The sequence below is a fragment of the Astatotilapia calliptera genome, chromosome 1, assembly GCF_900246225.1.
Source record: "Astatotilapia calliptera chromosome 1, fAstCal1.2, whole genome shotgun sequence".
NCBI lineage: Eukaryota > Metazoa > Chordata > Actinopteri > Cichliformes > Cichlidae > Astatotilapia > Astatotilapia calliptera.
Genome location: NC_039302.1, coordinates 21,825,393 through 21,852,735, shown reverse-complemented (window position 1 = coordinate 21,852,735; position 27,343 = coordinate 21,825,393). Strand labels below are relative to the sequence as shown.

The 27,343-nt window shown below is 43.2% G+C and overlaps 1 protein-coding gene across 3 annotated transcripts in view; it reads left to right on the top strand.

Moving 5' to 3' along the window:
• The window catches only part of gse1b (Gse1 coiled-coil protein b), a 166,099-nt gene that overhangs the window by 82,583 nt on the left and 56,173 nt on the right, over nt 1-27,343 (top strand). For 2 of the 3 annotated variants that reach the window (XM_026169792.1, XM_026169764.1), the window contains exon 1: nt 19,248-19,956. The exons of the other annotated variant lie outside the window; for it this stretch is intronic. In XM_026169792.1, the coding sequence (XP_026025577.1) occupies nt 19,920-19,956 (37 nt within the window). In that variant the 5' untranslated portion in view covers nt 19,248-19,919. Of the gene's footprint in view, nt 1-19,247; nt 19,957-27,343 lie in introns of those variants that run through there. 3 annotated transcript variants of the gene reach the window in all.

Below are 27,343 nucleotides of genomic sequence, written 5' to 3'. Positions count from 1 at the left end.
AGGAAGCAGAAAATAAATAAACCGGGGATGGAGACTTGGGATCTGTAGCTAATGATTGTTTATAAAGAATTTTCTTGGTCTGTCAGTTTGGTTTCTCTGTCTGTAATCTAGCACTGAGTGGATATGATGTTGCAGCTTCCTTTTTTGTTGTTGCATACACTTTTGAGAACTTTCTTGGAGAACACGTGATGAAAAAAAGTGAGGTGATTAAAAACGAGAAATTGTTGAAGATAAAAACATTAAATACATGGCATTAGTAGTTTTTAATAAGGACACATTTGATAAACGCAGAGATTGTGGAGTTGAAGTTGAATGAAGTTCTGATCCTGCATACACACTAGTTTATTTATACCTCACTGGGCAGCTTATTTTTTTCCTACATCTAAAATCTTGGTCTCCTAAATACATGTTAAAAAAATGGTGCAATTAAAACACAATCTTCGCTTTACTAAACCAGAGTACACTTTTAGTTTAAAGTGTTATTGCGACTGTTTTAGTGTTCCTTTTATGAGTCAAGGGCAATTTAAAAAGAAACAAAAAAAGCTAATGGATTTTTGACCACTAAGGGGCAGAAAAAGTCCAAAACAGTCTCATAAAAACAGTGTTTTCTAAAGTGCTTATAGCTCAAATTTAAGCAAAGAAATGTCATATTTGACATCCACTGGGAACACTTGAAATTCCACAGGAGCTTTCTTTCTTGAAACCTGACAACAGCCCTAGTTTGGTCTCTACCAACGCTTATTCTTAAAAAAGGAAAAAAAAAAAGGAAAAAGCTGTTTTTTAAGCAGTTATTTAATATCACTGATTATTTGTTTATTATTATTTATGTGATTCATTTATTGCTCTCTTTATTTGTTTATTCAATTCAATTTTGCTGAATGCATATTTTGTATTTTTTTAAATAACATAAAATTAAAAGAAAATCAGTAATGTATTTTTGTAACAGGAGAATTAAAATCCCAAAAAACCTCCCCCAAAGTTCATTAAAAAGTGCCTTGGGTATATTAGACTGAGAAATCATCCTGGCTCTTGAAATGCCCTCATACTGAATGACCCACACATTTTGTAAAAATACGTTTGAGTATCGTGTTTCTCGGGTAGCAGAGAATGGCCTTTCTACTCTAATAATAAGGTGACATTTCTCTCAGCACAGCCTCAGAATAAAAGCTGTGCTTTTTGCTCTCCTGCATCTACAGTACATCTGTTTTCCTCCTGGGCTCTCTTTGTCCCTTCCTCTCTCTGTGCTTCTTTCTGCAATTTGCCATCATCAAATTAAAGCTTGCTCTCATCCACTTTTCAGAGGATGAACCCAGCAATGAAAGACATGTAACTTTGTAACTTGCACTGTGTGAGCCTGTAGGGAGGCAGAAACAGAGCATGCGTGCTTAATGTATAAGCTTTTCCTCAGTGACGTTATGGCTTCCATGTAGCTTTAACTTTGTGAGATTTTTTTAAAATCTTGTTTCTTATATGTGAGGCTATTAAACTGTCTCTGCTGTTATGTGCAAAATACACAGGAAGAGCAGCTGGGGGGCAAAAACGTAAATAATAAATAAATGTTGGGGGGCAGGATGTGTTCATTTACACTTTGCAAATCTGACGCAGGTCCGCATCATCATGTGTTGTGTTCCTTGACTTGGAACAAGAACCATAAGACAAAGGGGGGAAGCACAAGAGCTGCGTTTTAATAAATAAGAGAAGCACAGATGACACAAGCTGATACCAGCTGCATTGTAGCCCTTTGATTCACCACGTATGGTCTGTTCACAGATTCGGATCAAGATTTCATTAGATCTCTCTTGCACTGTGTGGCATGCAATAAAGCCATGCAATCATTGTTTTTCCAAAGTCTGAAGGTGCCTTTTACTCAGTCAGCCATTGATTTAGTCACTTCACATTTGCTTATCTGCATTGTGGGGCTTCTGGGCAGCAGAGCATTTTCTTAGATATACTGAGCCTCATCCAGTGTCTCCCACAACATTTAATTTGAGAAAAGAAAAGCAGTCCCAGGCAGCTCTTGCATTCTAGCATCGACATCAACAACACGGTTTATCACAGAAGTTCATTTATCCTTCTGTTTCTCCCCCACACCCTGTCTCTTCTTACAAGACGTTCTTATTTTCTGTATGTAGTTATCCACATGTGCAAGAGACAAAGAGAAGGAGTTGTCTCAGTTGAGCAGTGCTCAACCTTCTGCCCCGTTAATTAGCTCAGTAAATGCTGTTGAGAATACAGCACAGGAAGTGAAGCATGTAAGTCAGTGAGGGATAAAGAGAATGAATGGGAGAAGCATCAAGGTTGGAGAGAAGGAAAAGAAAAAAATCTGAGGACCTGTCTGTGTTCACAGCAGCCTGTGTAAAACTCTGACCCGCTCCCTTTTTTATGCTTTTAAGCCATAACCAAGCAGATACCTTCTGATTAGGCAGTTTGCGCCACAGGGCAGTGAGAAGATGAGAAGAGTTAGAAAGGATGGAAATAAAAGAGTCCAGAAAATTAAGAATTGAGAGTTCACTCCAATCTAGTCATATCTTTTTTTTTTCTCAATACCATCTGTATGTCTTCGTGATATTCTCTGTTCAGCCTGTAATTTTGCCACCTACTTATTAGACAAATAATTAAAAAAAGAAAGAAAGAAAGTAATGCACGAGAGGCAGACACTAAGTCCACATGGTGATAACAGATTCTTAGTGTTCTGCAGACTAGACTTAAGTACCAGGAACTGGCTGGTGTAATATTTAACACCGTGGAAATGAATATCATTTTCATATTAAGATACAAAGTCTAGAAATCACTGGGGACGTTTTTTTTTTCCAACACTGGGAGGTTTTGCATTTAACAATCTGTGTTACAGTTACGTGACACAATTGTGTGAGCTTTTCTGTAGCAAGTGAACACATCTCATTTATACCATAGTCATTACTTAGAATGCAATTATATATTGTGAACTTTGTGTGGCAATGATCACCAAAAATGGTAGCATTACTTTGCGTATGCCAGCATTGACAAACGGCATGTTGAGTGGGCAAGTGTAACTTTGTTTTAGTGCAGTTTTTTTTGCACAGGAAACGCATTGCTCCTACTCTTTCCCTCTCTTACCTCAGCTCCACAGAGCTGCTTGCAGTCAGCCCTTTCTCCACTACCTGCTATTATGTGTAGCAGAGGTGTCTCTAATGGCCCGTGGCACTCCTTTCCTCCACCTCTCCCCTTTCATTTTCTCATAACAAGCCCCCTGCCCTCTCTCACTGGAGCTCAGACAAGATTATCCCTTCGTTATTCCACCTTCCACTCCAACCCACACTTCCTGGCTCAGGCGTGACCCCACGGCAGCAGGAAATGGGCATTTGCAACAGTCATTTCTCTCTCTTGCCCTATGCCTCCCTCGCACAATATGTATCTCACCCCTCCCTCAAGTGCACACACTTGGAACGGGTCACAGATCATTTCAAGCACCTTGAACGCAGTGAGGCAATTACTCTCCCTTCTGGTCACCTCCAGCCCGCCTGACACTGCTCCCTGCTCGACTTTGAGTGGGCCCTCCTCTATTATCTCCATTCCCCACTCAGTGGGAGTCACCACTCTGCTAGTAGTGTCAGCCCATGACTCATGGCTCTACTACTGCCGGTGTTCAACGGCCCACCTATCAGCCTGGAAATCATCTTTCTGTTGCTGGTCTGCAGCGGTACTATCAGCACATCAAGGTGCCACAGAGTTATCTGTCGCAGAACAGGAGACAGGAAGATGGAGGCCGAGACCAGGCAATGTATTGCCTAAGTGTATGTTCATCTCAGACTGGCTCATTGAATGAGTGGAGCCATCCATCATCCATCTCCACGCTCTGTTTGTTTCCCCTTCATCACAGCCCCCATGTGCGCCGCTCCTCATCATAATCCTTACACAGACAGCAACTCGTGTGTGTGTGTTTGTGAGAGTGTGTATGTGTGTGATTTACAGCGGGTATGGTCTTAAGCAAGAGCAAGTAATAAATTCAGTGACATCATGGCAAGAGGGGAAATCTAAGTGTTGCAGTGCTTACTCATAGACTTCACATCCCACTATTCTGTGCGGTAGTTATTATCCCACTCAGCACAGACACGCGCGCACATACACAGACACTATTGTGTAGGTTTAATTGAGGGTGTGATCGTAAGTGTGCTGTAAATCCTGCTGCACTGGTCACTGTTAAAAATGCCTCTCTGCCTTCGACAGTTTGAGCAGGTTTGTTTACTGACAGGGACAGGAAACCAATCATGCGCACGCACGCGAGTACACCTTATGTTCAATCTATGCAAACAAATAGCATCTAAATCACACAGCTTCCGCTCATTATCGGAAGATTGGTAGGATGGTACAGACAGCTGGGAGAGACACATTCACAGATCAGATCTGTTAATAGGGATTGCAGTCAGTGAGATTGATGACGCTAATTTTGCAATAACTGTCCCGAAACAGAAGAGCCTCTGTCTATTTGATCAAATTCCTCCTTTAAAAAGAAATAAATAATAAATTTGGAAAACTCTGATCATCAGCTGTATCTAATAGGAGAGGTTTCTGCAAGGAGACACAGGCCTTTCCATTCCAACTGTCAAGCAGGATTTATGCACGCTTTGGAGAGACTGCCAAAAAAAGTGAAATAGAGGTATCTCCATCTTGTGGGTTGAAGTGTTAATCAGTTCCTGGAAGAGATAGAATATGGTAGGCACCGATTAATATTGGATAGGCTGTTATTTTATGAATGCCAGGTGATGAGAACACATGTTAATCTAAAGGGTATGAAAGTATGTTTTAAAAAGGTTCAAGATACTTTCTTTTTCTATATTTATGAAAATAATTGTAACATTGTTTTTTAAAAGAATCATGATAATCATTAGCTTAGAGTAAAATAAATATTTCTTACAGCCTTAATCTTACATGTTGTGTTTAGTATTGGAGGGATTTTTTTTACAAGAAGTGTTATACAGGGTGCGGCGCCTCTGCAGGGTATTTGAAAGAATAGCCAGCATTTCTGTTCAGTATGTTCTTGTTTGCCAGCATTTATTATTAATGTGATAACAAATGTATTTCTTGAGTTATTTTGTGTGAACTCTGACAGAGGAAAATTCAGAGAAAGCCCCCCACCCACCCCGCTTCCTCAACCTTGCAAAATGCCCGTTCCCACAGTGACCAACCTCAGCAGCACCATGGTTACAGCCCACCACCCTTAACCCCCTTCCCTTGATCCCTTCCTCCGCCTCTCCTCCAGACTTTAAGCAAAAAAAACATTGATGTTGACCTCAGTCGTAAATGATCACGACGCTTTAACAAACAGCACGTCCAACACGGCACTCACACTTTAGTGGGTAATGTAAAAAGTACATGTCACATGAGGTCAGTTTAGGCCCTAAAAAACACACTGAGTTTGATTTGGACTTTTTTTTTTTCATTGAGTGTCTTGGAGAGGTTTACCAAGGTTTATCTCCTTTTTCTGTCATACATAAATGATCCACGCAGAGCATTTCTCCACAGCGAGTGCGGAGATTTATACGGCTGTTGGACAGATTAATCTGTGGGAAAAAAAGACAGAGAGGGAAGAGAAAGGAGGGATTCTTGGACGGCCTTTTTCTCTTTGTGTTGGTGGAAGACCAAACAGATCTTTGCTCTGCAGGATGAATAGCCATGATGTCAGGTGATTGCCTCTTTCCATTTTTTTTCCCTTTAGCCGGTTGCCATCGTTTTCCTGCTGCGATTTTCAACAGAGAAAAACATCTTTACATGCCCATAGCTGTGACAATAGGTGTCTTCAAAAATAAGCGTAGTCTCAGATCTTGTGTGTCTCCCTGCATTTGGTCATATCTTTACATACTTTTGTGCAACATTAGCAGTCCATGCCACTGTATTCATCATATAAAAACAAAGAAGACAGGTGAAAAGAATAAAGAAAGAAAAGAAGCGGTCAGATTTGCGACTGTGATGGGAGGATTTCAGTTTCTCCCCCAGAGTGAGCAAATAACAGGAGAGGAATAAGATGCGGAGGAGTAAAAGGGGAAGGAGGAGGAAAGGAGAAGAAGGTGGTGTAATTTATCATTATTATTGCAGCATTTTAGACTGGTTTGAGCGTCGGGTCAGAGAGAACAAAAGATGACCCAACTGCATTATAAAACCGGCCTTGCCTTCCCTCGTCTCCTCTCCGCTCTGACTCGGCCTTGTTTTCAACACAATTTCTACATTCCAGACATTGAAGCACAAAACAGAGGAGCCACCGTTTAAATGGCTTTAGCGTAGCAACACCAGCATGAGACTATAATTTGCTTTTATCTTTGCACCAAGCAGAAAAGGCACAGCGAGAGTGAAACAGAGCCACAGAGAGAACACGAGAGAGACATAAGGGACATAAGGGCGAGATGCATTTAAAATCTACACGCAGATAACTCCACCCAAACAGCCTCTTGTGTATCCCGTGTGTGTGTCTGCGTCTTATGTGTGTGTTTGTGGTTAAGCGTGCTTGTTTGCGTTAACGTGCGTGCAAGTGTGTGTTTGAATATATAAAGGAGCATCCTTCTGCTTTGGCAGAGGATCACAGAGTGTTAATTCAGTTGTTATCCATGTTTGAAAATGGAGTTGGCTGCAGTGTTTGCGTGAGCTGTGGTTGCCGGTGTGCGCCTTTGTGTGTGTTTGCGCGCAGGCGTTTGGCACCAGGCTGGAGGGTTGCTGTGGGTCCACGCTGGCGTAGTTGGGGCTGGAATGTGATTGGTGGGGACAGCAGGCCAAAGGCCGCCCAGGCTAGCGACTGCCACTTGGTAGAGTGCCCCAACTAAACACAGGCCAAATCTGTAGAGATTCACCCCTATTTCTCTCTTTCTGTGCTGCTGCTGCTGCTGTCAAATCTCACACATTCTGGCAGCTCTTGCTCGTGTGTTTCATGGAAAGAAAAAAAGGAAACATCTGACTCCTCCATACAGTTCTCTTCTAAACCTTTTCCTACGATTATATTCTTAATTATAATCAAACATTCATTATCATAGGCAGTGTTTTGTTCTCATCAAGGAGGGCCTCGCTATTTAAGCACCGTAATGTAAAATGTATTACCACACAGAAGCAGTTTGGAGCTATTTGATTCTCCTCTTAATTAGATGTTTACTTTTTACCTTGAAGTGCCCTCGTAAACCGCCAGCCTGTTGTTTGCGTTCGTTATCCAGCAAGGGGGGCGTTAACAGCGTCATCTCCTCGCCGGGGAGAGACAACAAAATCTGGGTGTTATTGTGCTTTGAAGAGAAGGAGGGAAAGGCACAAGTAAAGAAGGGAAACAGTAGAGGAGCGGAAACAAAGCAGGACGGCTAGAAAAGCAGGAGAGAGAAAAAAGGGAGAGATGATTAATCCAATCAAGCCTCTTAGTGTTTCATCAATAGGCATTGTTCTAAGATGGCTGCCTCTCCCCAGCTCGGGCTGTGGGCTGCGGCTAGGCTAACACACAAGCTAATCCCAGAATAATACGGAGACGAGGGCAACGATGAGGACGGGGACTGTGCCAGCAGATTAGTACAAGCAAAGGATTCACTCACACAAAATGCACACACACACGCACACTGGGCATCGGATAGAGAGGCAGTCACAGATTGAGTGAGGTGCCTATTGGATTGCACAGCTTATAGTTTTATCCCGTGTGAATGTGCGCTGCTGGTACTGTTGTGGAGTGCGGTGGAGCTGAACTGAGCTCCTGAGGATTCACAGACTATAGCTGTGTGAAGCTGAGGAGGTCATGCATGAAAGTCTATGTTCTTGTGTTCACATGTAGCATGAATTGCTCTTTATCATTAGGATAGGAGCTCACCGTTCAAAAAGAGCGTTATATTCAGTGACATGATGGCATTGTGTTTTTTAGGCATTCTCCTATATTAGATTGCACAGCTAAATTGCTCAGGAATGGCTCGAGTTCCTTCCTTCTGCGTCGTATTTCTATTCCCTCGACCCAACATTTCCCTTTTGATTCTGCTTTCCGTGCTATCTACCTCCCTCTGTCCCCCTGTCGATCTTCCTCCCTGCGCCCCCTCCACCCTGCAGCATTTTCTGAGATGACAGGAGGGTGTTTTTCCTTTGTTGGGGAGCGGCTCGCACGTTCTCTCCTCTGTTGACAGGTAAAAGACATGAAAGATACTAAAAGACTGAGCATGATGGAATTCTCTGGGGAAGGAGAGGAGGTGGGAGGAGAGGCAGCGGGAAGGGAGGACTGATAGCAAAGTGGGAGAGAGGGAGGGGGGGAAGAGCCAAAGGAGTGCTGAAGCTTGGCTAAAGGTAAAGTATTTAGTGTGAGAAAAGGAAGGATTGAGTCAAAGGAGGGAGGAGTAAAAATAAAAGGTGGGGGTGGAGGGGGGTTGACAGTCTGTGACCTCGGGTAAGTCTCTTCGACTGTGTGCTGATGCGTGAAACCTGAGCACACGCAGTATTAGCACGCCTCACTTACTGAGCACAGCAGAGGCCTGACACAGGGCAAGGCAACCTCCTTCTACACACACAAACACACAGGCAGTCGTCCAACACACAAACATTACGGGCACACACATTGGCGCTTTTAATGATGTGCTTACCAAATACAAAACTCACACACACACACACAAAGATAAAAACCATGTTGTAAGGTAGTGTGTTCCAAATCCAAAAGCACAATGGTGAGTGGAGAAGGTCAGTTCAGCCCTCCAACAGGCCCTGCGGTGCTGGTTCTCTGCTGCCCCGTCAGCTGCTCTCTGTTGCCTGTTACATGTACAACTTGTGTGTTTGCTTGGCGCCCGGCCAGGCCCGTGTTTGTGGCCTCATACAGTTGTGTGATGCACAACACGCCTAAGGCAGGTCGAGCCATAATCCAGCTCTCCCTCTCTCTTTCTCCTATTCTCTCGGTCTCGCTCGCCTTTCCTCCTCCCTGTGTGTAAGTTAATGGGTTAACCAATAAGCAGGGATAATTGAGACAAACAAGCCAATGAGGAAATGTCACAGGAGAGCACAAGTCAAGCGAAAAACACACCGCCAACAGCTCTGTGTGTGTGTGCGCGAGTGTGTGTGTTTGTGTGTGGACTCAGCCTCATGTGTATGCATGCACAAAATTAAATATTAAATCAAGTATATTGAATTGTGTGTGCTATTCCTGTTTCTGCACATGTACGTAAACGTGTATGTGTCTAATCATATGTGTGTATCTGTGTGTGTGTGCATACGTAGCCTGTCTTTTTTTTCTTTTTTCCGGGTGTTGCTGTAGAGCAGGATTCTCCTGCTGTGTCTGCTCTCTAGGCTTCCTCAGCTGCGTTTGCATACCATACACCTGCCCCCGGGTGATTACACAGACACACACCCACATACGCACACACACCTTAAACAGAGGAACACACAGCTCACATGTGAACACATATTTGTTAATCAAATGAGCAGCACTTTTAAAGCGCCCCTCCTTCCTTCTCCTCCACTTCAGTACTTTGTCTTTGGTTCTCTGCTCTTCTGTCTAATAAAAACGGGACTTGCTGAGAGGCAGCAGATCTGATGTCTTTGATATGGAGACAGATGAAGAGTTGGAGGATGCAGGTAAGAGAGCTGAGTGACTATAAAAAGCCTCATCAGAGCAAAGACGTGTGGCGCGATGCATTCCCTCGACTGAGAACAGGGACGCTTCTGTTGTCTGTGCTAGGAAGCAGGTGTGCCACAAGGCATTGTGGGAAGGAAAGGATATGACGGCACATCAGTTTGCCAGCTCAGGTCAGCTCCCTCCAAATGGTTCCAGTGAATTTGCAGGTCTAAGTGAGTGTATAATTGGGTTTTGGTCAATATAGGTGGGAATATTTTAAAAGGAAATCCACTTTAAACTCTTAGTGACAGCATTTGATATTTGGGAATAATATCACCATCAATGATGTTATCATTACTGCTTTCTGGACAGTAAAAGCAAATCTGTGAATTTAGTGAGAAATTTGGATGCTTGCTGAGCCGCAACGGTTCACTATCACAAAGATCGAGAAGCAAAGGCCAAGCAGGGAATTTCAAACACTGATAGCTGTCAGCTCAGGAGGAGCATGACGCAATGTGTTCATCTGATTGCTATCGTTCCAACAACGAAAACTGGCAGGTTTCTGTGTGTGCAGTGGCTATAGAGTGCAAACATCTCTCTTCTAAAGTAACATGTGACCACTGGATGATTGCCTCTGCCTGGACAGTTATTTTGCTGATGTTTGTATCAATACCTTAACTAACATTTATCTGGAAGCATATATGCAGCCTTGTAGCTGGTTACAGTATTAATGCAAATTCTCCTGAGCACAAATCAGACCAGATGTGCTGTGTGCAGTCAGTCAGTTACTGCTGCCTTCGGCTCAAGGCTCTTGTACTATCCAGTACTTTGACAAGAACCTCTCCAGGCCTTGGTTGTCAATACTGAAAGTATTCTGATATTTGTGCAGCAGTTTGATCAGTTTTGCCAGAATAGAGAGTCAACCTAGACTCAGTCTTGCAGTGTTATTTGCTAGCAGTGCCTCCAGTACATTTATTTATTAACTGGAGATTCGAGTGTTTAGACCAAGGAGATCATTGTAGATTTCCGGAAGAGGGGTCATAACAACCATCTGCCTCTCTTCATTGGCAGTGAGGCGGTGGAGAGCGTGAGCAGTTTTAAATTCTTGGGGGTAACTGTGACCGAGGACCTGTCCTGGGGCAACCATATCACCTCAGTTGCACGGAAGGCCCAACAGCGCCTCTACTACCTGAGGAGACTGCGGAGCGCACACATTCCCAGATCTCTGATGTTGAACTTCTACAACTGTGCCATCAGCAGCGTTCTGACGTATGGATTTCTAGTATGGTTCCCCAGCTGCACCAAGGCCGATCAGCAAGCACTCCAGCGGGTGGTGAAAGAAGCTGGCAGAATTATTGGAACAAGTCTGCCAGAGATCAGTAATATCTTCCCCACTCGCTGTCTGAGGAGGGTGCACAGTATCCTGCGGGACCAACATCACCCTGCGTGCCACCTTTTCCATCTGCTGCCCTCAGGGAGAAGGTACAGGTCTATACAGGCCAGAACATCCAGACTGGCCAACAGCCTGTATCCACAGGCTGTGAGGCTCCTGAACTCTCTGCCCCCCTCTCACGGACAATAACCATATCCAACTTCTTAATAGCAATGAACTGGTCTGCATTGGTGCATCATATCTTTATTCTCTTCCCCCTCCTCCCCCCCCCCCCCCCCCCCCCCTCTTTCTTAAATAGATAACTATCATATCTGATATCATATCTCACAGTACAATAATATTGAATGGGTTGCATTGTTGTATTTTGTCATGTTTCTCAGGTCTTTGTCTGAATTTCTACGAACATTATTGCTAAGGATTGTCTTATTGCATTGGAGTCACACTGGGTTAAATATGTACACTTGGGTTTTAAGGGGTATTTATTATTTTCTTCTTTTTTTTGGGTTGTATGGAAGCCCCAAGCGCAATTTCATTGTTCTTGACAATGACAATAAATAAATACTACTACTACTATCTTCACCATCTTTTTCTTTTTTTTAAAAAAATTCACAAAAGCAGATTTGGCAGCAGTAAAACATCACCAGTTGTTGAATGGTGACCTGTGATTCTTTTATTTTAACCAATAAACCTTCTCTTTTCTCTTTTTGATTTGAAGGTTTCTGCCATATTAAGTTTTTTTTACTTGTCTTTTGTCTGCCAGACTGCATAACCTTAGAAAAGGCATGAATCTTTGTAGCATTTTAAAATTATTATTACTGTTATTTCTCTGTTGATAAAACGTATTCAGTCTTAGTTTTGTCTCTTGTGTAGACTAGATTGTGGAAATCGTGGACAAGGTTTTGGTGAGTTGAAAGACACGTACGTTATACATCCACATTTAAACACCTTTGGTGTCACAGAAGCACAGGGCAACAGGGTCAGCACTAGAGCTAATGTGCGTAAAGTGTTGAAGTATTTGTGACAGGAGTGTAGCGTGCTTTAGGTGAGCGTGTGGGCCATTGAAGCTTAGTTTCTTGTAGCAGACGCAGATTTATGGTGGAGCTATAACCATACAAGGTTATGTGATGTGTAAAGTAGAGTTGAAGAGCAGGTGGTCTGCATCCAGTGACAGAGCAAACATTTAGTTTTAATGTCACCCTTGCTTGACCTCAACTTTGAAACAGAGTGCGGTTGTTAAAACGTTGTTGTGAGCTAACAACCTAAAACCTCATCTAGCAGCTCGAATGGTAAACAGTGTCAGTCTTTCCTCAGCTTCAGAGGTGGACCCGACACTGACCCTTTCTACTTCTCTCTATGCGTAATGTAAGGCAGCAGCTTGGGATAATAAGATATACTGAATACACAGGCTATTTTTAATACCACAAGCCTTTTCAGTGAGCACCTCCAACCCTGCAAAGAAACGTGAATTATTGTGGTTTCACCAATCTCTTATCCAGCATTTTCTTTAATTTGTAATTCGCTTTAAAGATGTTTAAAAACGAAGCTATTGGTAAGCATTTTCGGCCTGAAATGTGGCACATAGGTACTCACAGCTTTGTATTCTTTCTTTTCCATGTCAACTGCCTTCCTCCTCATGGCCGCTGCGCACTTCACCTCTCATCCTGATGCCTTACTTCACAGGTAAGTGTTCAAAATCATGCACACACATGCACGTTTTTATGTTGCTGTATCCGTAATATGAAGGCTCTGTGCGATGCTGTTGGAGTTCTTAGCAAGGCCGCACTTCCCTTTAATGTGGAGTGAGTGAAAAGTGCGCAGGTGACCTCGGTTGCTGTCCTGTTGACACCGAGGCGAGGAGCTGTGATTAGACTCTAAACACACCGGATATGTCCTACATCGCCTACAGAACTGTTTATGTTTTTTTCTCTCCGCAGCAAAGCAGATATATTTGTGTAGAAATATTTCCTGAATATTGCATCTGTACACCAGAACACCAGAATCAGAATCCATTTAGTCCAGTTTTGTGTGTGCGCGCACCCCCGCGCCCATGCCTATGTGTGTGTACACATCCGTTTGCCTGCACGTGTGTGTGGTGCTCAGCTGGCCAAGTGAGAGTTGTGTAATTGCAGGGTTATTGCTGCTGAGCCTGATGGGTAATGACACATTTGCAAATTAATTCTCAGCGCTAGGCTGTGATTAGCATACAGAGAGAAGCATCTCACACACAAAGACCAATATATACGCGCACACACGCTCACACACTTCACAGGCTTCTAATCACCAGTGCGAGGTCAGGTTAAATGGGAGCGCGTAATGGCGGAGCGAGTGCGAGTCTTAGCAGATAAGGGTGAGAGAAGGGTGACGATATTATTTCGCATCAGAGTTGATGCGGACACACTTATGCTGCTTTTTTTCAAATTAATAAAATCGCTCCCTCTCTCTTTTCTGCTCACAGAGGCCATTTAAGGTGAAAATGGGACTGGCAGAGTAACTCACAATACGCAACATCACCCACAAACACGATATCATGATACACGTGGTGGCTAGCTACACAGCTATGGTTAGCATAACATATACACATTAGCACAGTGAGGCTGGAGGATGAACGCTAACTTTTTTCCATTTGGTAAAAGTTAACGGCACGATTCCTGATGGTTAGGGACAAATGTAAACGCATGGCAGGATACTGTAAACGAACCAAACTTCAGTCAGGAGAACACCTTTGATAGCCGATCCACAATATGAGGTTAGTCATTAATTTACTGGTGCACGGGCTGGACTGTAGCTACATTGTAGGTTTTAAAATGAATAGTGGTAATAAAAACCAAGAGATGCAAACAGTGATCACTGCCTTTTTTTAAGGGCTTGTTCAGATTAAAGAGAACAAGATACAAAGCATTAAAACATGTTAAAAAGACAACAGCCTTAATAAACGCAGAGTAGTTTTGACCCAGAAGTAGGGGTCATCACATCATCACTTTGCAAACGGATTGCAAACATTTTGCCCTGTGGAACAAAGTGGACTTCATAGTGGCAGTGCCAGGTTCTCCAAATTAATTGGTGATTTACATTTTAGGATAATCTGAAAAGGAAAATACTTCGGATGATGTGAGTGTTAATTTAACTTGCACAACTTGAATTTTTTTAACAGATCTGGATGCTGGTCTTTTAGCTGCTTCGCTAAGTTGGAAATATTTTCTCCCTCAGCCTGAAAAACACAAAAACATCACACAAATTGGCTTTCGGGAAACAATTATCATCCCTTGTACAGCCATATTAGTTCTGTTGTTTAAAAAAACAACTGAAAATAGCGATGCATGCATTTAATAGTTTGATTTATATTATTGATTTTGTAAGAGAAGATCTTAGGAGACCTCTATTTTACGTGGAAATAACTGCACATCTACAATTCAGTTTTTGGCATCGTACTACAGCAGTTTCAGCCATGTTTGGCGGACCACCACGAGGAGTCATGAGTCTTTTGTAGGTCAGTACTTCAGTGTTGCGGGATCTGTTTGCAGCAGCTGCATGTTTCAATAAAGAATTCTGTACTTGGCATGTACGTCTTGATAATTGCACCACAAGAGAAATTTGTATAATGTTCTCCTATATTGATATTTCCCCACACCCTTCATGTTGGTTGCTCTGTAGGGCATTGACATGCACTGGGCATTGACAGATGAAATGATAAATACTTTATTTATCCGATATTTGTTAAATTATTTTCAAGATTGTGTATTTTCAAGAAGCAGGATGACACTGTGAAGGATTGTACTCACCATGTTATAACTTCAAACATTTCTCCTGTCACAATTACTGGCTATTAGAAATCTCCTTACCGATAGAGAGATACTCAATGAAACAGCATCACTGCATGGTTTGAATTATGTTTACGCTCAATTTCATGGTTGTCATTTGTGATGCTTATCGGTCGCCGCATGTAAAGAAGGATTTGCAAAGTGGAAAGGACTTTTATTACACATATGCAATTAGTGCCTTTTTTTTATTCAGTCATATAATGAGTATGTTCCAAAGAACCCATTGAAGATGTTGAGTGTTTTTTTCCCCCCATTTAAAAGGTGAATTGCTTTAAATTTACTCTGAAAATCCCTGACACTTTTGTTTTTTGAATGCACATCCTCACTTGTGATGTTGCGTGCAACACAGGCTTTATTTCTTTCTTCTCTTTGAGAATCCCACACCTTCTCTTTTTGCATTCACGTCAGAGTGCAGCGCGTTACCGGGATGCACAGTATATGTTTGTGTGTGTTTATCTTTGCAAGTCTATTTGGCAGAGGCTGTGCGGGGTAGGTAAAGATTATAGTGATGTCTTATCCTGGCACTCCTTGCTGAGGAAGAAGTCATACGTTCAACCCTCTCTCACTTGCGCACTCACACACACACACACACACACACACACACACACACACACACACACACACACACACACACACACTTGGGCACAATGCTTCAGAGAGTGATTATGTCTTTGAAGGGGGGGATGTAGGGGAGACAATAGTATAGTGGGTTGACAGGAAGTGAGTGTGGCAGGTTTACGTGTGTGTATGTGTACAGTATGTGTGACTGAGCTCAGTCTTGCTTTCTCTGAACATAGCCAAAGAATTAAGGAATATAATCTCTCTCTCTCGCTCTCTCCTCTCTCTTTGTCTCTCTACCTGTTTTCATCCCCGTCTTTGTCAGCTGACTGTGTCTTCTTATCCATGCCGTTTTCATTTTATGCTTTTTTTAAACCCCCTTTTCACTTGTTTTTGTTCTTCCCCTCTCTTGTTCTTTCCCTCTCCCTGTTAGTTCTTGATCACAGTGTTTCAGTCTCACATGCTGCCTTGGTCCCCAGGGAGCTTTTATACCCTTTCAGAGAGAGAGAGAGAGCAAGACAGAGTGTGTGTGTGTGTGTGTGTGTGTGTGTGTGTGTGTGTGTGTGTGTGTGTGTGTGTGTGTGTGTGTGTGTGTGCGCCTCCATGTACGTTTCTTCTTCTGCAGTGCACTTGTCAACTGTGACTCATTACACTACGTTGAATAACAGAGGACAATAGCTGTTCTCCAGCACTGCCTGTCCCTTAATGAGCAGCGAAATAAAAAAGCAGACACATGATTCTTTATCGTTACCTGTCAGTCCCACTTTTCATCTCTGCAATAACCCACATGATTTGATTTCAACACAGAAACCTGTGACGTTACTGCTCTTTTTCTCATTTTACTAGTGTAAAAAAGAAAAACTAAACGAGCAAATGGTCAATCTGAGTTTGCATTTAAAACTTGGGATGTTTCATGTCTTTGTTACAGAAGATCCTGTTAAACAAAAAGGAATTCTTGTGTTTGTTTTGGGGGAAAAAAACTGTCATGCTGCAGCCGTTTGAAATTTTTACATCACAGACTGCCATTTTTTTTCTGTGTCAGCCAACATGAGGTATGACTTTTAGATCATAGCACACTTATTACATGTGTCCCTTCAAGCGCTCTGCATGTTCTGCGTGAGAATAATCTAAATCACCAGTCCTGCATGCCAACAATGACGATAACATTGAAATAAGCAGTTGAGCATATATTTTGTTATCCTGAGGTCAGGACTTTGATTTCAACATATTGGATTAGTGACTTTTTTGACTCTGTTGCTGTTCTCCAACAGCACTGTACTATATTTTTATATTTTTGTGTATTTAATTCAACTGAAAATACCACTGAAATTAAAATTACAGTGAATTTTTTTTTGTTACAACTTCTCTGTTACTGTAATTAAATTTCCGTTTTAGATCCCCACCTACTTTTTATATCCTATTCCATGAAGTCGTGCACACATTATACATTCTTCAAGCAGCAGCTTTATTGTGGGTAAACCTCCTAAATTTAAGCCAAAGGAAAAATCATCATATAGCAAATGTTTTGTGATATGATACCATATGATATAATATATGACTGCAAGAAGGTCCTCGATTTGAATGTAGGCAGTGGCTTTGGTTTTGATGTTGGTGTTACTTTCCCCTCATCGCCTAGACCCCAACACTCCAACACTCCAGTGACTTGCAAGGGGTTCAGTTAATTGGTGATTTGAAGTTTGCTGTAGTTGTGAGTTTGTGCATGAATGGTTGTCTCTCTCTGTGTTACCCCTGAAACAAACCAGTGTCCTGTCCACGCTGTACCCTGCCTCTTGCCATGTAGCAGATGGGATAGGCTCCAGCTCCTCTCAGACCCTGATCTGGATGAGCAGAAGAAAATAGATGGATGGATGCAATTGCGAATTTGATCATTCCTATTTTTAACAAAGTTGTTTAAACTACCTTTTTAAGCTGCTTTAGTTTAGCAAATTTCTTCAAGTGGTTTTCCTGAAGTCCATTGGTGGCTGCTGCAAATGGCAACGAAAATAGATCCTGAAAATGATGGAAAAAAGTCTGCATCTTCATCATCAGAAGCATACACAGCATTTGAGGTTTAAGAAGTGATCTTCAGTAGTTACTGCAATGTAAAACTAGGAGAAGGGGAAAAAAAAATGTCACCAAAGGTGCCACCCTTAAAAAGAAATGATGAAAAAAAAAACTGGGATAACCTATTCCTGGTAAAATGTTTTTTTTTTTTTCCCCATAGCAATATTGTTCAAAGATGTATTTGTAGTCATAAGTTAGAAGATGTTGTTTTAATTGAAGTCTCTGAAGGCTTGTTGGAAGCAAGCCTCTGTTGTTTGAAAAACGTACAAATCTTCTTGTTCTCCTTCGGTCCTCCTCATCTTCATGCGGTCCAAGTTGCGGAAATTGGGCATCGTATTTTTAGTTCTGTCTCTGTGTCTGCCAGTGTGTCATCAGGCTAGGTGGTGTTGTCCCTCAGGGGGACACATCGCCTCCCAACCTCTCTCACAAGGTGTGAGACACTTCAACACCTGCCTCACGCACACACCTTTGCAACACAACACAGAATCACACAGATGCCTCTCAGCAAAGATGATGCGTGTTATTCGGACGCACTTAACCATAAGGAATACAGTATAAAGGGTGCGCAAATGTCAACATGCTGAACGTACTTATCAACTTTTATGTTAGAAGTTACACATTCTACCAATCATGCTAAAAGACTTAAATCTGCTTTACTTCTCATTTCAATTTATAGACTCCCCCTTTCACATTAGTCTGTCCCTCTGTGTCTCTCCCTCTTCCTTCAGTCACCAGTCCTTGTTAGTGATTATTTGGCCTATTTGCCTATGAGCATGGCTTTCACACTCCCGCTGTTTCTCTCGATGTGTGCTGTCTTTTCCTGTGTCCTCCGAGTCTTGCTGGAGGCATGGGACCCCTCAGTGTGCCTCCTCTCTCTTTCTTCACTAAACTCCTGCCAGCCTTCCCTCCCTCTCTTTTTCATAGAATGGGTTGGAGAGCAACCCAGGGGCAAAATATCGTGGTAGACTATTTCAAAAATCATCTATCTTTTCCCTTTCTTTATTTTTTTCCTTACTTTCTTGCTCTTGCCCCCGCGCCTGCTGTTTTTGTGGCTGATATGGTTTGGTATGGATGCTTCCCAGCAGATAGTTAACTCCTCACCCCTATTGCCACCATCTCGGTCAGGTTTTTGTGTGGAGCAGGGGGCATAACACAACATGTTTTGTGTGTTTATTCGCGTGTGTGTATGCGTGTGTGTATGATGAGGAGAGAGGCAGTGAGAGAGAAAGGGGGAAAGTCTGCTGTCGGCGCAGCATGGTGAGCAGTCTGTGCAGAAGACTGCACAAGCCAAGTTTCCTAGACGGACACACAAATGCACCCACACACTTGCAGACAGAGACGAGGACTCTCATTTTCAGAGGAGAGAATGGAGGCGGGGGATCTTTTATATTTTTCTCCTCCAAATACGTAGCTGTTCTATTGTGAGCTGCCCTTGAAGACCCACAACACACACTCTGCACTCTCTACGGGTTGATGCTTTCCTACTGTCTGATACAGTGAGAACAGATGCTCCCTTGATAGTCGTTGGCCTCTCGCTGTCACTGGTGCTGTCCAATCAGCTGTTACCCTAACTCCAAATTGAACTGTGACCATTCTCCTCCTCGGGTGAAGCATCAGCATTGGCTGGTATTTCCTTCTCATCTGTACCCTTGCCTATTCAGGCTCTTCTTTTGCTCTAACACCACCAACCCCCTCACACTGACACACACACACACACACACACACACACACACACACACACACACACACACACACACACTCCCTTCCTCGCTATCTGGCAGTCTTGTTGCCTGGAGGGAGTTCATTCTGCCCTCCTTCTCTCCTCCTCTCCTCCACCTCTTTCCTTGTGTGTCGGCAGTGAGAGAGAGAGAGAGGGGAGGGTGAGAAAATGAGAGAGCGAGAGAGAGAGTGGCAGCAGTAGCGGAGGAAGCAGAGCTGTCTCTCTTCTGATCATCTTTCTTGGATAGAGGGATAAAAGGCAGTCCTAGGAATCAGTCGTTGCTCTTGTCTGCAGGATTTACCCAGCCTGAGTTTATTCTCCCTCCTTCCTCTTTTCACCTCTTCTTGACACTGGACCGCTAGCTTTTACATCTCTCTCTCCGGCTGTCCCGACTCGCCGGGTGTGTGTGCGTGTCTGTTTGTGTGTGCTCATGTAAGAAAGAGATTGAGAAAGCGCGTTTCCTGCTGCTGCTTAGAAACGAACAGCAAGTGTTGTGACCCTTTGCCCCTGGGATCTTGGGCAAGAGTGAGGGGGTTGAGAGCACGGGCGTGCTCTGGGGTTGACCCTTGCACCGCTCTGTCTGTGTGTATCTGTGTGGCTGTCTGAGTGTTTGTGTATGTGTGTGTGTCCTGGCTGGCTGGGCGGTCCCAGCCTCACGCTTGGTTAGCGAGGACCAGAAAGCAGGGATGACAGGCTGAGTCCCAGCCCAGCCTCACCACACACTGAGCCTCGTTTCTGGGTGGCTGCGAAGGCGCAGTCCCTTTCTGTCGAAGTCATCCAGGACAGGGCTGCTGCCTACACATTTGAAACAAGTTGCTGTGGCTTCATGACACTTAAACAGAAACCATGTTTGGACTAAAAGCACCACTTTACTACTTGCCAGGTAAGCTTATGTCATTCATGTGTGGTGTGAAAACGAACGCGTGTGTGTATTAAATCATTTTCTAAATGCACATTTGTGTGGGCATGTTGTGCATGTGTGTCATTCTCTCTGCGTGTAATTGTGTGTTGTAACAAAGTGCTCTAGAGGTTTGAGGTTAGCTCTAGAGTGCATCTGAGGAGACACTTGTCTTTGTGCTGTTGATCCTGAGGTTGGAACCTGAGATCCGAGGCTGGTAATGCTGTGTGACAGCAGCTCGCACTCTGTTCCTCTAACCTCTCAGCTCTTTATCGTGGAAGTCAGCAGGTAAACGGGACACTAACCCGGCTGCTTTGTTTTATTCAGCTACACAATGAGTAGAGAAGCAAATGCATAGTTTTCTACGTTTGGTCTATCTTTTTAGGGTTTTTATACGTGTGTATGCTCACATGCATACGTGCATGTTTGCAGTTTTTGTAGGAGCGTGCGTGCGGTGGGTGTGAGAAAAAAATACTAGGGCGGCGTGAGGTTACCGCCGGTCGGCGCTTAAGTGCGTCTCGTGGCTCACTGGGCACTGATTGTTGAGAGGACAGCCAAGAGAGGGCAGTGAGAGAAGAGAGGAGAATGACAAACTGAGGTAGAATGGTAGAGAAGAAAACTTGAGAGAGGCAATGTTTTCTTTTCTCTTTCTGTGCCTTTTGCATATGTATTCATGTGTTCATAAATATTTAAATGCTTTGCCTCCTGCTTGATTTCTTGACATACACACTGTAAACCCACACACCTCCGTACTCTTCCATCAACTCAGAGATGCTTTTTGCTCTTTATACAGCTTTTTCGTAATCTAAATCTAGCTATAATTCAGTTTTATACCGTAACCTAAATCTGCACAATGGTGCTTGTCTTCTGTTTAATGTGTGCTTTCATCTGTGTGTGGATGTTGTCTCCCTGCAGCTTAACTGAGTACACTTCACCAACACTTCTTAGAGATAAATAATTTATGTGCATTAGTCAGCAGGAGAGTGTGCAGTTAGTCCATGACCGACCGCTTAAGTCTTTCTTTTTTTCCATACACATTTTTGTATTAATTGTGTATCAGTTTAAGGACGTGACCCACAGCGCAGACATAAAATGTGCTGCACTTCAAATGAAGTGTTTAGTTGAGTGTATACTGCTTTCTTTTGTATGATTTTACATTTCATTATGTTAAGTTTTTTTTTATGTTTCAAGCACCATTTTATTTGCGTTGATATCGCAGAAACACAGAGGACTCCAAAGATTAACAGTTATAAATTAGTAGTAAGAAAAAACCTAAGAGCCAAAATACTTAAGTCGTACCTGTGATTACCTCTTTAAGGGTACCGATGCTTTTCTTTCTTGAATAGCGAAGAAGCACACCAAAACCTAAGTACTTTAATATAGGCTGATGTCATTTGTGAGCTTTAACAGCTTTTTATCCATTTTTTAGCCTCCTTCTGTATGTGCCTATCTCCACCGTGTCTTTCCAGCCACTTCTCTTTTCAGACGACTGGTTTTGAAATGGATATTTGCTGGTAAAGGCCACAGAGTGCCTGCTGTGTGAGAAATAAAGACAGAAAGAAACACAGAGAGGTGTTTGTGTCAGGGGTTAGAGAGGAGGACAAAAGACTCAATGCACTACTTTTCTACATGTGTCAAAGCCTCTGACCAGAGCGCTCTTTATTTTCCAAGTTTACGCTTGAATCAAACTGAGCAATATAAGAATTAACCAGAACAAGCGGAGAGAGACTGTTTGTGGGGAAATCTGCAGAATGTGATGAGACAAAATCAGGAGACATTTAAAAGAAGACAGGGATTGAGTTGCTGGCTGTAACCTCCTTTATCTCCTCACATTCCCTCTCTGATTCCTCAGGACTTCTTCTCTTTGACTCTCTGACTCCCATTAACCACCCAGTCATCTTCATTATTTTCCTCTTCATCCTCCTCATCCTCCTCTTCCCTTATTTTTCCAGTGGTATCTGTGACCCTTTCTTCACTCTTCATTACTGCATGTGTGTCTTGGTGTGTGTCGTTGTGTGTGTGTGCACATGTGTGCTCCCTAAACCTCCCACACCAATGTAGCCTGCAGCGGGAGAGTCACGCAGATTAGAGACACAGGTCTTTGCTGTGACAGTGGCCAAAGCTAGTAAGGTGTGTGTGTGTGTGTGTGTGTGTGTGTGTGTGTGTGTGTGTGTGTGTGTGTGTGTGTGTGTGTGTGTGTGTGTGTGTGTGTGTGTGTGCGCGCGCGCGCGCGCGCGCGCCTAGCTCTGTGGGTTGCTTCTTCTCTTCCCCCTTCTTTCATTCAGCCACTAAATGAGCCCCTGCCTGCCTTCCCGTCTTAACCGCCGTTGCCTTGGAGACCATGTCAGACACATGCTAGTTCTCCATGATTATTTGACAACAAAAAAGGTTGGGTTAAATAAAGAGGAATGGGTTGGGGGTGGTTATTGATGGGAAGAAGGCAGAGAAAGTGGAGAAAGAAATGTATTAAGAGAGAATAGCAGCGAGGGGTGTCGAGATAAAGGTGCAAAGGAGAAGCACTTGAACTTGGGGTGCATTTACATCACAGGCGAGGTGGAGCAGAGCCAGGGAGCAACCACTTCAAAATGGAGGAGGGTCATAGTCGCTGTTTGTCACTATACCCCCGTCCCACTTTTACACTCCTCAGGTATCTATGCTTCTAGCTACATGTCCATCTTGCCTTCTCACAGCTGTCACCCTCTAATGATTGTCCTCCATACCTGCTGTTTGTAAAACCCAGCATTTTAAACATTATATCTTTTTGGTGTGCGCATGTTAACTATATTGGTCACTGAACCAACGATCTTGTCTAATAAGCTTGACTGTCATGCACAAATCCACTGTATCTCTTTCCTCTGTTGCTGTCCCCCCCCCCAGTGGTTTCTGTACTTCTACCCTGAGGGTTACATGCTGAGAAACGGGTGGGGGGGGAGGTGTAAGAGTTACAGAAAACAGGATGGGCAGCAGAGTCTGTGCCTGTGACAATAAAAACAACCTGTGAAGCTGAAACCACAAACCACAGAAGCAAGCAGGTGGGGTGAGGTTAAAGAGCAAGAAAGGCTGAAGTTTTGTTATGACAGGCCACAGACTGACAAGGTTTTTGTGTTGAGAGCTAATCCTGTCAGAGTTTACTTGAAACCTCCCGAGGTAGACAGATTCATTCAGACTTTGCACTTTGTTATCCAGCCTACTTGTCAGGAAAGGGTACAAAAAAAGACTGAAATGCACAGTTTACCAAAAGATAACTGATATTTATTTTAGAGGAGAACAAAATGCGCAGATAAACAAATCTGGTAATAAACCAGTTTAATTGTTGTGATCTACTTCTCTTCCCGTTCTCCCTGGCTCTCTTTGAAAATCAATTTCAGAAGAACATGGTAATCTGGACAAAATGCGTTTCTCTTCTCTTTCAGACGCATGCACACGGAGAGGGAATCAATATGTGTGGGAGCCATGCTGGGTGTTAAGCCCTAGATCAGAGTGTAGACTAATCACTGGTGATTACCAAGTGCTTGTTCAAAAAAAAAAAAAAAAAAAACAGCAAAAAAAACTCAGCTAGAGTGCCGCCTGTAGATTTCGGGGTAAATGTGCATATTGAGAATTTGCTTGTGAATATGTGCGCAACATCACATACTGGTAAACTAAGCCACAGGAGAGCATTCATTGATAAAACCAGCAGAGGGGTCCATACTGTGTTAGAAGATTATCTGTGGAGTAGTGAAATCATTATATCCAATTAACCACAATACCTTTGCATGTTTTTTTCTCTTTATAGCTGAGACCATCTCCTCTGATCAATTCCTACAAATCTCCCCACTGCATCTTTCTCCCTTTATGCTAGCGTCAACTCAAGTGTGACCCATCTCTCTGCATCTTTCTCCTCCTCCCACTGTGCTTTTATCCCACAGTTCGCTCTATCATTGTACCCATTTATCTATTTTACTCCCCCTTTGCTCCTCGCTCCAACCATCGCTCCATTCCTCCCACTCCATGTGCTCTGACAGCTCTGTCATTAGATGGCAGTAGCAGCAGTAAAGCAGTCACGGTGATGGACTACTAGCTCCCTCGCCCTTTCTCTCTGCTCCTCTCTCTCCCTCACTCTGCCCTTGCTATAAAAGCTATGACCCATTCTCGATGTGGCATCTGTTCCACGCCAGTCCGCAGGTGGTACTGCCCCGGTCATGGCTGTAAAGGTCGGCGGTGCCGTGTCTCTCCGGCTGCCCTGTTAGCCTCCTCATAAACCCAGGAGTTGTTAAACCCTGACCCTTCACACCTGTGGCCTCTTCTCTTTGGATACAAGCCACCACCAGCTACCGGGTCCGTGGAGCTCCAGAAATGCACACACATTTTTGTATTTTACAGAGAACCTGTACTCACGTCATTCAATTCAATTCAATAATATTTATACAGCGCCAAATCACAACAACAATCGCCTCAAGGTGCTTTATATTGTAACACATACAAAGAAAAACCCAAAAATCACACGCGCCCTGTGAGCAAGCACTTTGGTGACAGTGGGAAGGAAAAACTCCCTTTTAACAGGAAAAAAGGCTCAGGGAGGGGCGGCCATCTGCTGCAACCAGTGGCACAACCTCAACCAGCCCCTTATTCAAACAGCTAAAAGATCATCCATCATCCCACCATCTCACACACCGCTCCGCTAAAATGTGCTAAAACGAATTAAAAGAGTCCAAGGGGGAACATCTCTTCTGTTTAATTTGTTTAAAAATTAAAGTGCAAACACGACAAGCCGGGGTATAATGCTGTGTGTTTTAAAATGTCCTAAAATAGTGATCTGTTGACTTCGTTAAATAGCCTGATGTGAAAATTATAAATTACACCCATTTAACTCTAAATGCTGAACTGTTTCTATGCCTTCCTCATACTGGAGCCTTTTTTTCTACTGTAGTATATCTGACAGGAAATTTAGTTCACCTGCATTGGCAGACATGAACATACACACAAAACCCTTACACACTTTTCTAACAGACATTTGGTTTACTAACAGGTGCAGGGGGGTAATGAGGGCTTCACTGGTATCACAGTTGCAACTATGATTTATGGACTACTGTCAGTTCGCTCTCCGGTAGTCTTGTCAGTTTGGCGCCAGGGAGATGCAATGCTGTTTGTGTAATGCTTTGTGTTGTGTGTGGATTTGTTTGTTCTGCTCCTCTGAGGCTGTGGATTGTACATATAGAAGCAGTAGTGGGATGGTAAACGCTTTTTCTCTACAGCACCGTGTGCATCCAGGGATATCGTTGACAGGTTTTCTACGTCCAGTCGGTCTCTGAGTCCCTACGAAACACTCGGCTACAGCAGCGGACACTCACCTCTGATCTTTCGAGTTAAGTCACTGTGAACTGAAATGACGCCCAAGCGGAATGCGAGGGCCATAAGTAGACCCACTCATATTTTGCGGTTGAACGCGCGTATGTGCGTACATGTGCATGGGCGTGTGGCTGTGCTGTCACGCTTTTCCTGAAACATTATTCCAGCAGCAGAAATAGCTGATCTCTAATTTCCTTCATCTTCCTTTGCCTCCACTAATCAAATTAGACTACAGAGAATTCTAATTAAACCCTCCCTGCATCTGATGATGCTGGGTTCACACAGACAGACACGCGTGCAGACGCCCATGGATGCACATCATTACACAGTGACACATGGGCACATAGATGGTATTTATTTTCACTTAGGAACACTCAGATGAATTTCAGTTTAACTTTAGGCAGCAGAGTGGAGAGCGCCTTGTAAACCTCCCACCATCTGACTGCTGAAATTACTAAAATGCATTGAGAATGGGTGTGGAATACTTGGAGTTAATGCTGCTCTCATTGAGGCTAGTTGTCTAATTGATTTGTTATGATCTAGTAATACAAGGACTACAAGGACAGAGGAAGCAATATCCGAACAAATCTAATTTGTGTTGTCTGTGAGAGAAAAGGAAAGCAGAGACCAAATTGTGACTGGATTTGAATGGGAACTACTCACCTTGTAAAGTTATGTGACTGCTTTTTTTGTGCTTGTGATGTTACAGTGTTGATAAGATCTTTCCACAGACAGGCATATAAACACCTGCCCCAGCACTCCAAACTGCCTTTGTGGTAGTTACCACTGCAGCAGGTGGCTCCTGTAATGACTTGTCACACACACTACTTTCAGTGTCTGTTACTCTCCTTCAAAACGCTCCAATTCTCAAACTCATCCTTCATTTTCATCCAGACTACATCGCTAAGTTCCAATAACGTATCCTGAATGGTTGCAACCCCAGCGTGTTGATAAAATCTGGAGAAATAAAGAAATAAAAACCACTTGGCAAAGTACTCAAACCTAGCTTTTAGGATTATTGAGCACAGTAATTGTATCCAGGTGTTCAAGCCATATTGTGCTTTTTTTAAAAACTAATTTAAGAAAACAAATAGGACAAAGATAGTTTGAGAAGACTGACTAATCAACTAATAAAAATAATTTTTATCCAACTCAACAAATTATATCTTCATGCGCAGGTTATAAAGTGTGTGTATTGACAGCTCCCCACCTAATGGCAGGTGGCTAAAAAATGTGTTTTCCATTAGCCACTTCACCCAGACCATGTTAGCTAGACCAGTGGTCCCCAACCCCCGGGCCTCGGACCGGTACCGGTCCGTGAGTCATTTGGTACCAGGCCGCGAGAGTTGAGGCTCAGGTGTGAAATGTATGGTTTTCAGGGTTTTTATCGGTTTTCAGCGTTATTTTGTTATCGTTTTTATCGTTAATTCTGTTTTGCTGGGTCTTTTCACGTGTGTTATGAATAAATCTTTTTTTCGGTACCGGTACTAGTTTTATTTTGTTGTATTTATCCGCGACACCTGGTCCGTGAAACTATTGTCGGGCATAAACCGGTCCGTGGCGCAAAAAAGGTTGGGGACCGCTGAGCTAGACAGACTGACTAAAGGAGGCAGGTGTGAAGAGAAAGATGGTGCTAGGAAGGTCGAAGAGTGTATGAGGGGTTTTTTTAAGGTTAGAGCCTTTTATTGATTTTAACCTGCAGCACATACTTGACTTTTTGTGCAAGCGGTTTACATGACTGTTGACAGATCAAGCATTATAACACGGTGCTGGACACAACTCTGACTCCAGAGGTTAGAGTTGATGATCTATTGCTTTAACCCCTGGAACATATACAGCAGATATCAAAATCAACATAAAATGTCAAACAAAGTTTTTTCTGAAAACACTTATTTTGGTGATGCAGATATTTTCATAGCTTAAATGTAATCTGTATTTCTAAACTTTACCATAAAATCAGAAGGGTGATGCACGAAGTTGCATAACCTTCCTCACATACAGATAGACAGACAGACTGACAGTGGGTAAGAGCTATCAGTTGCCA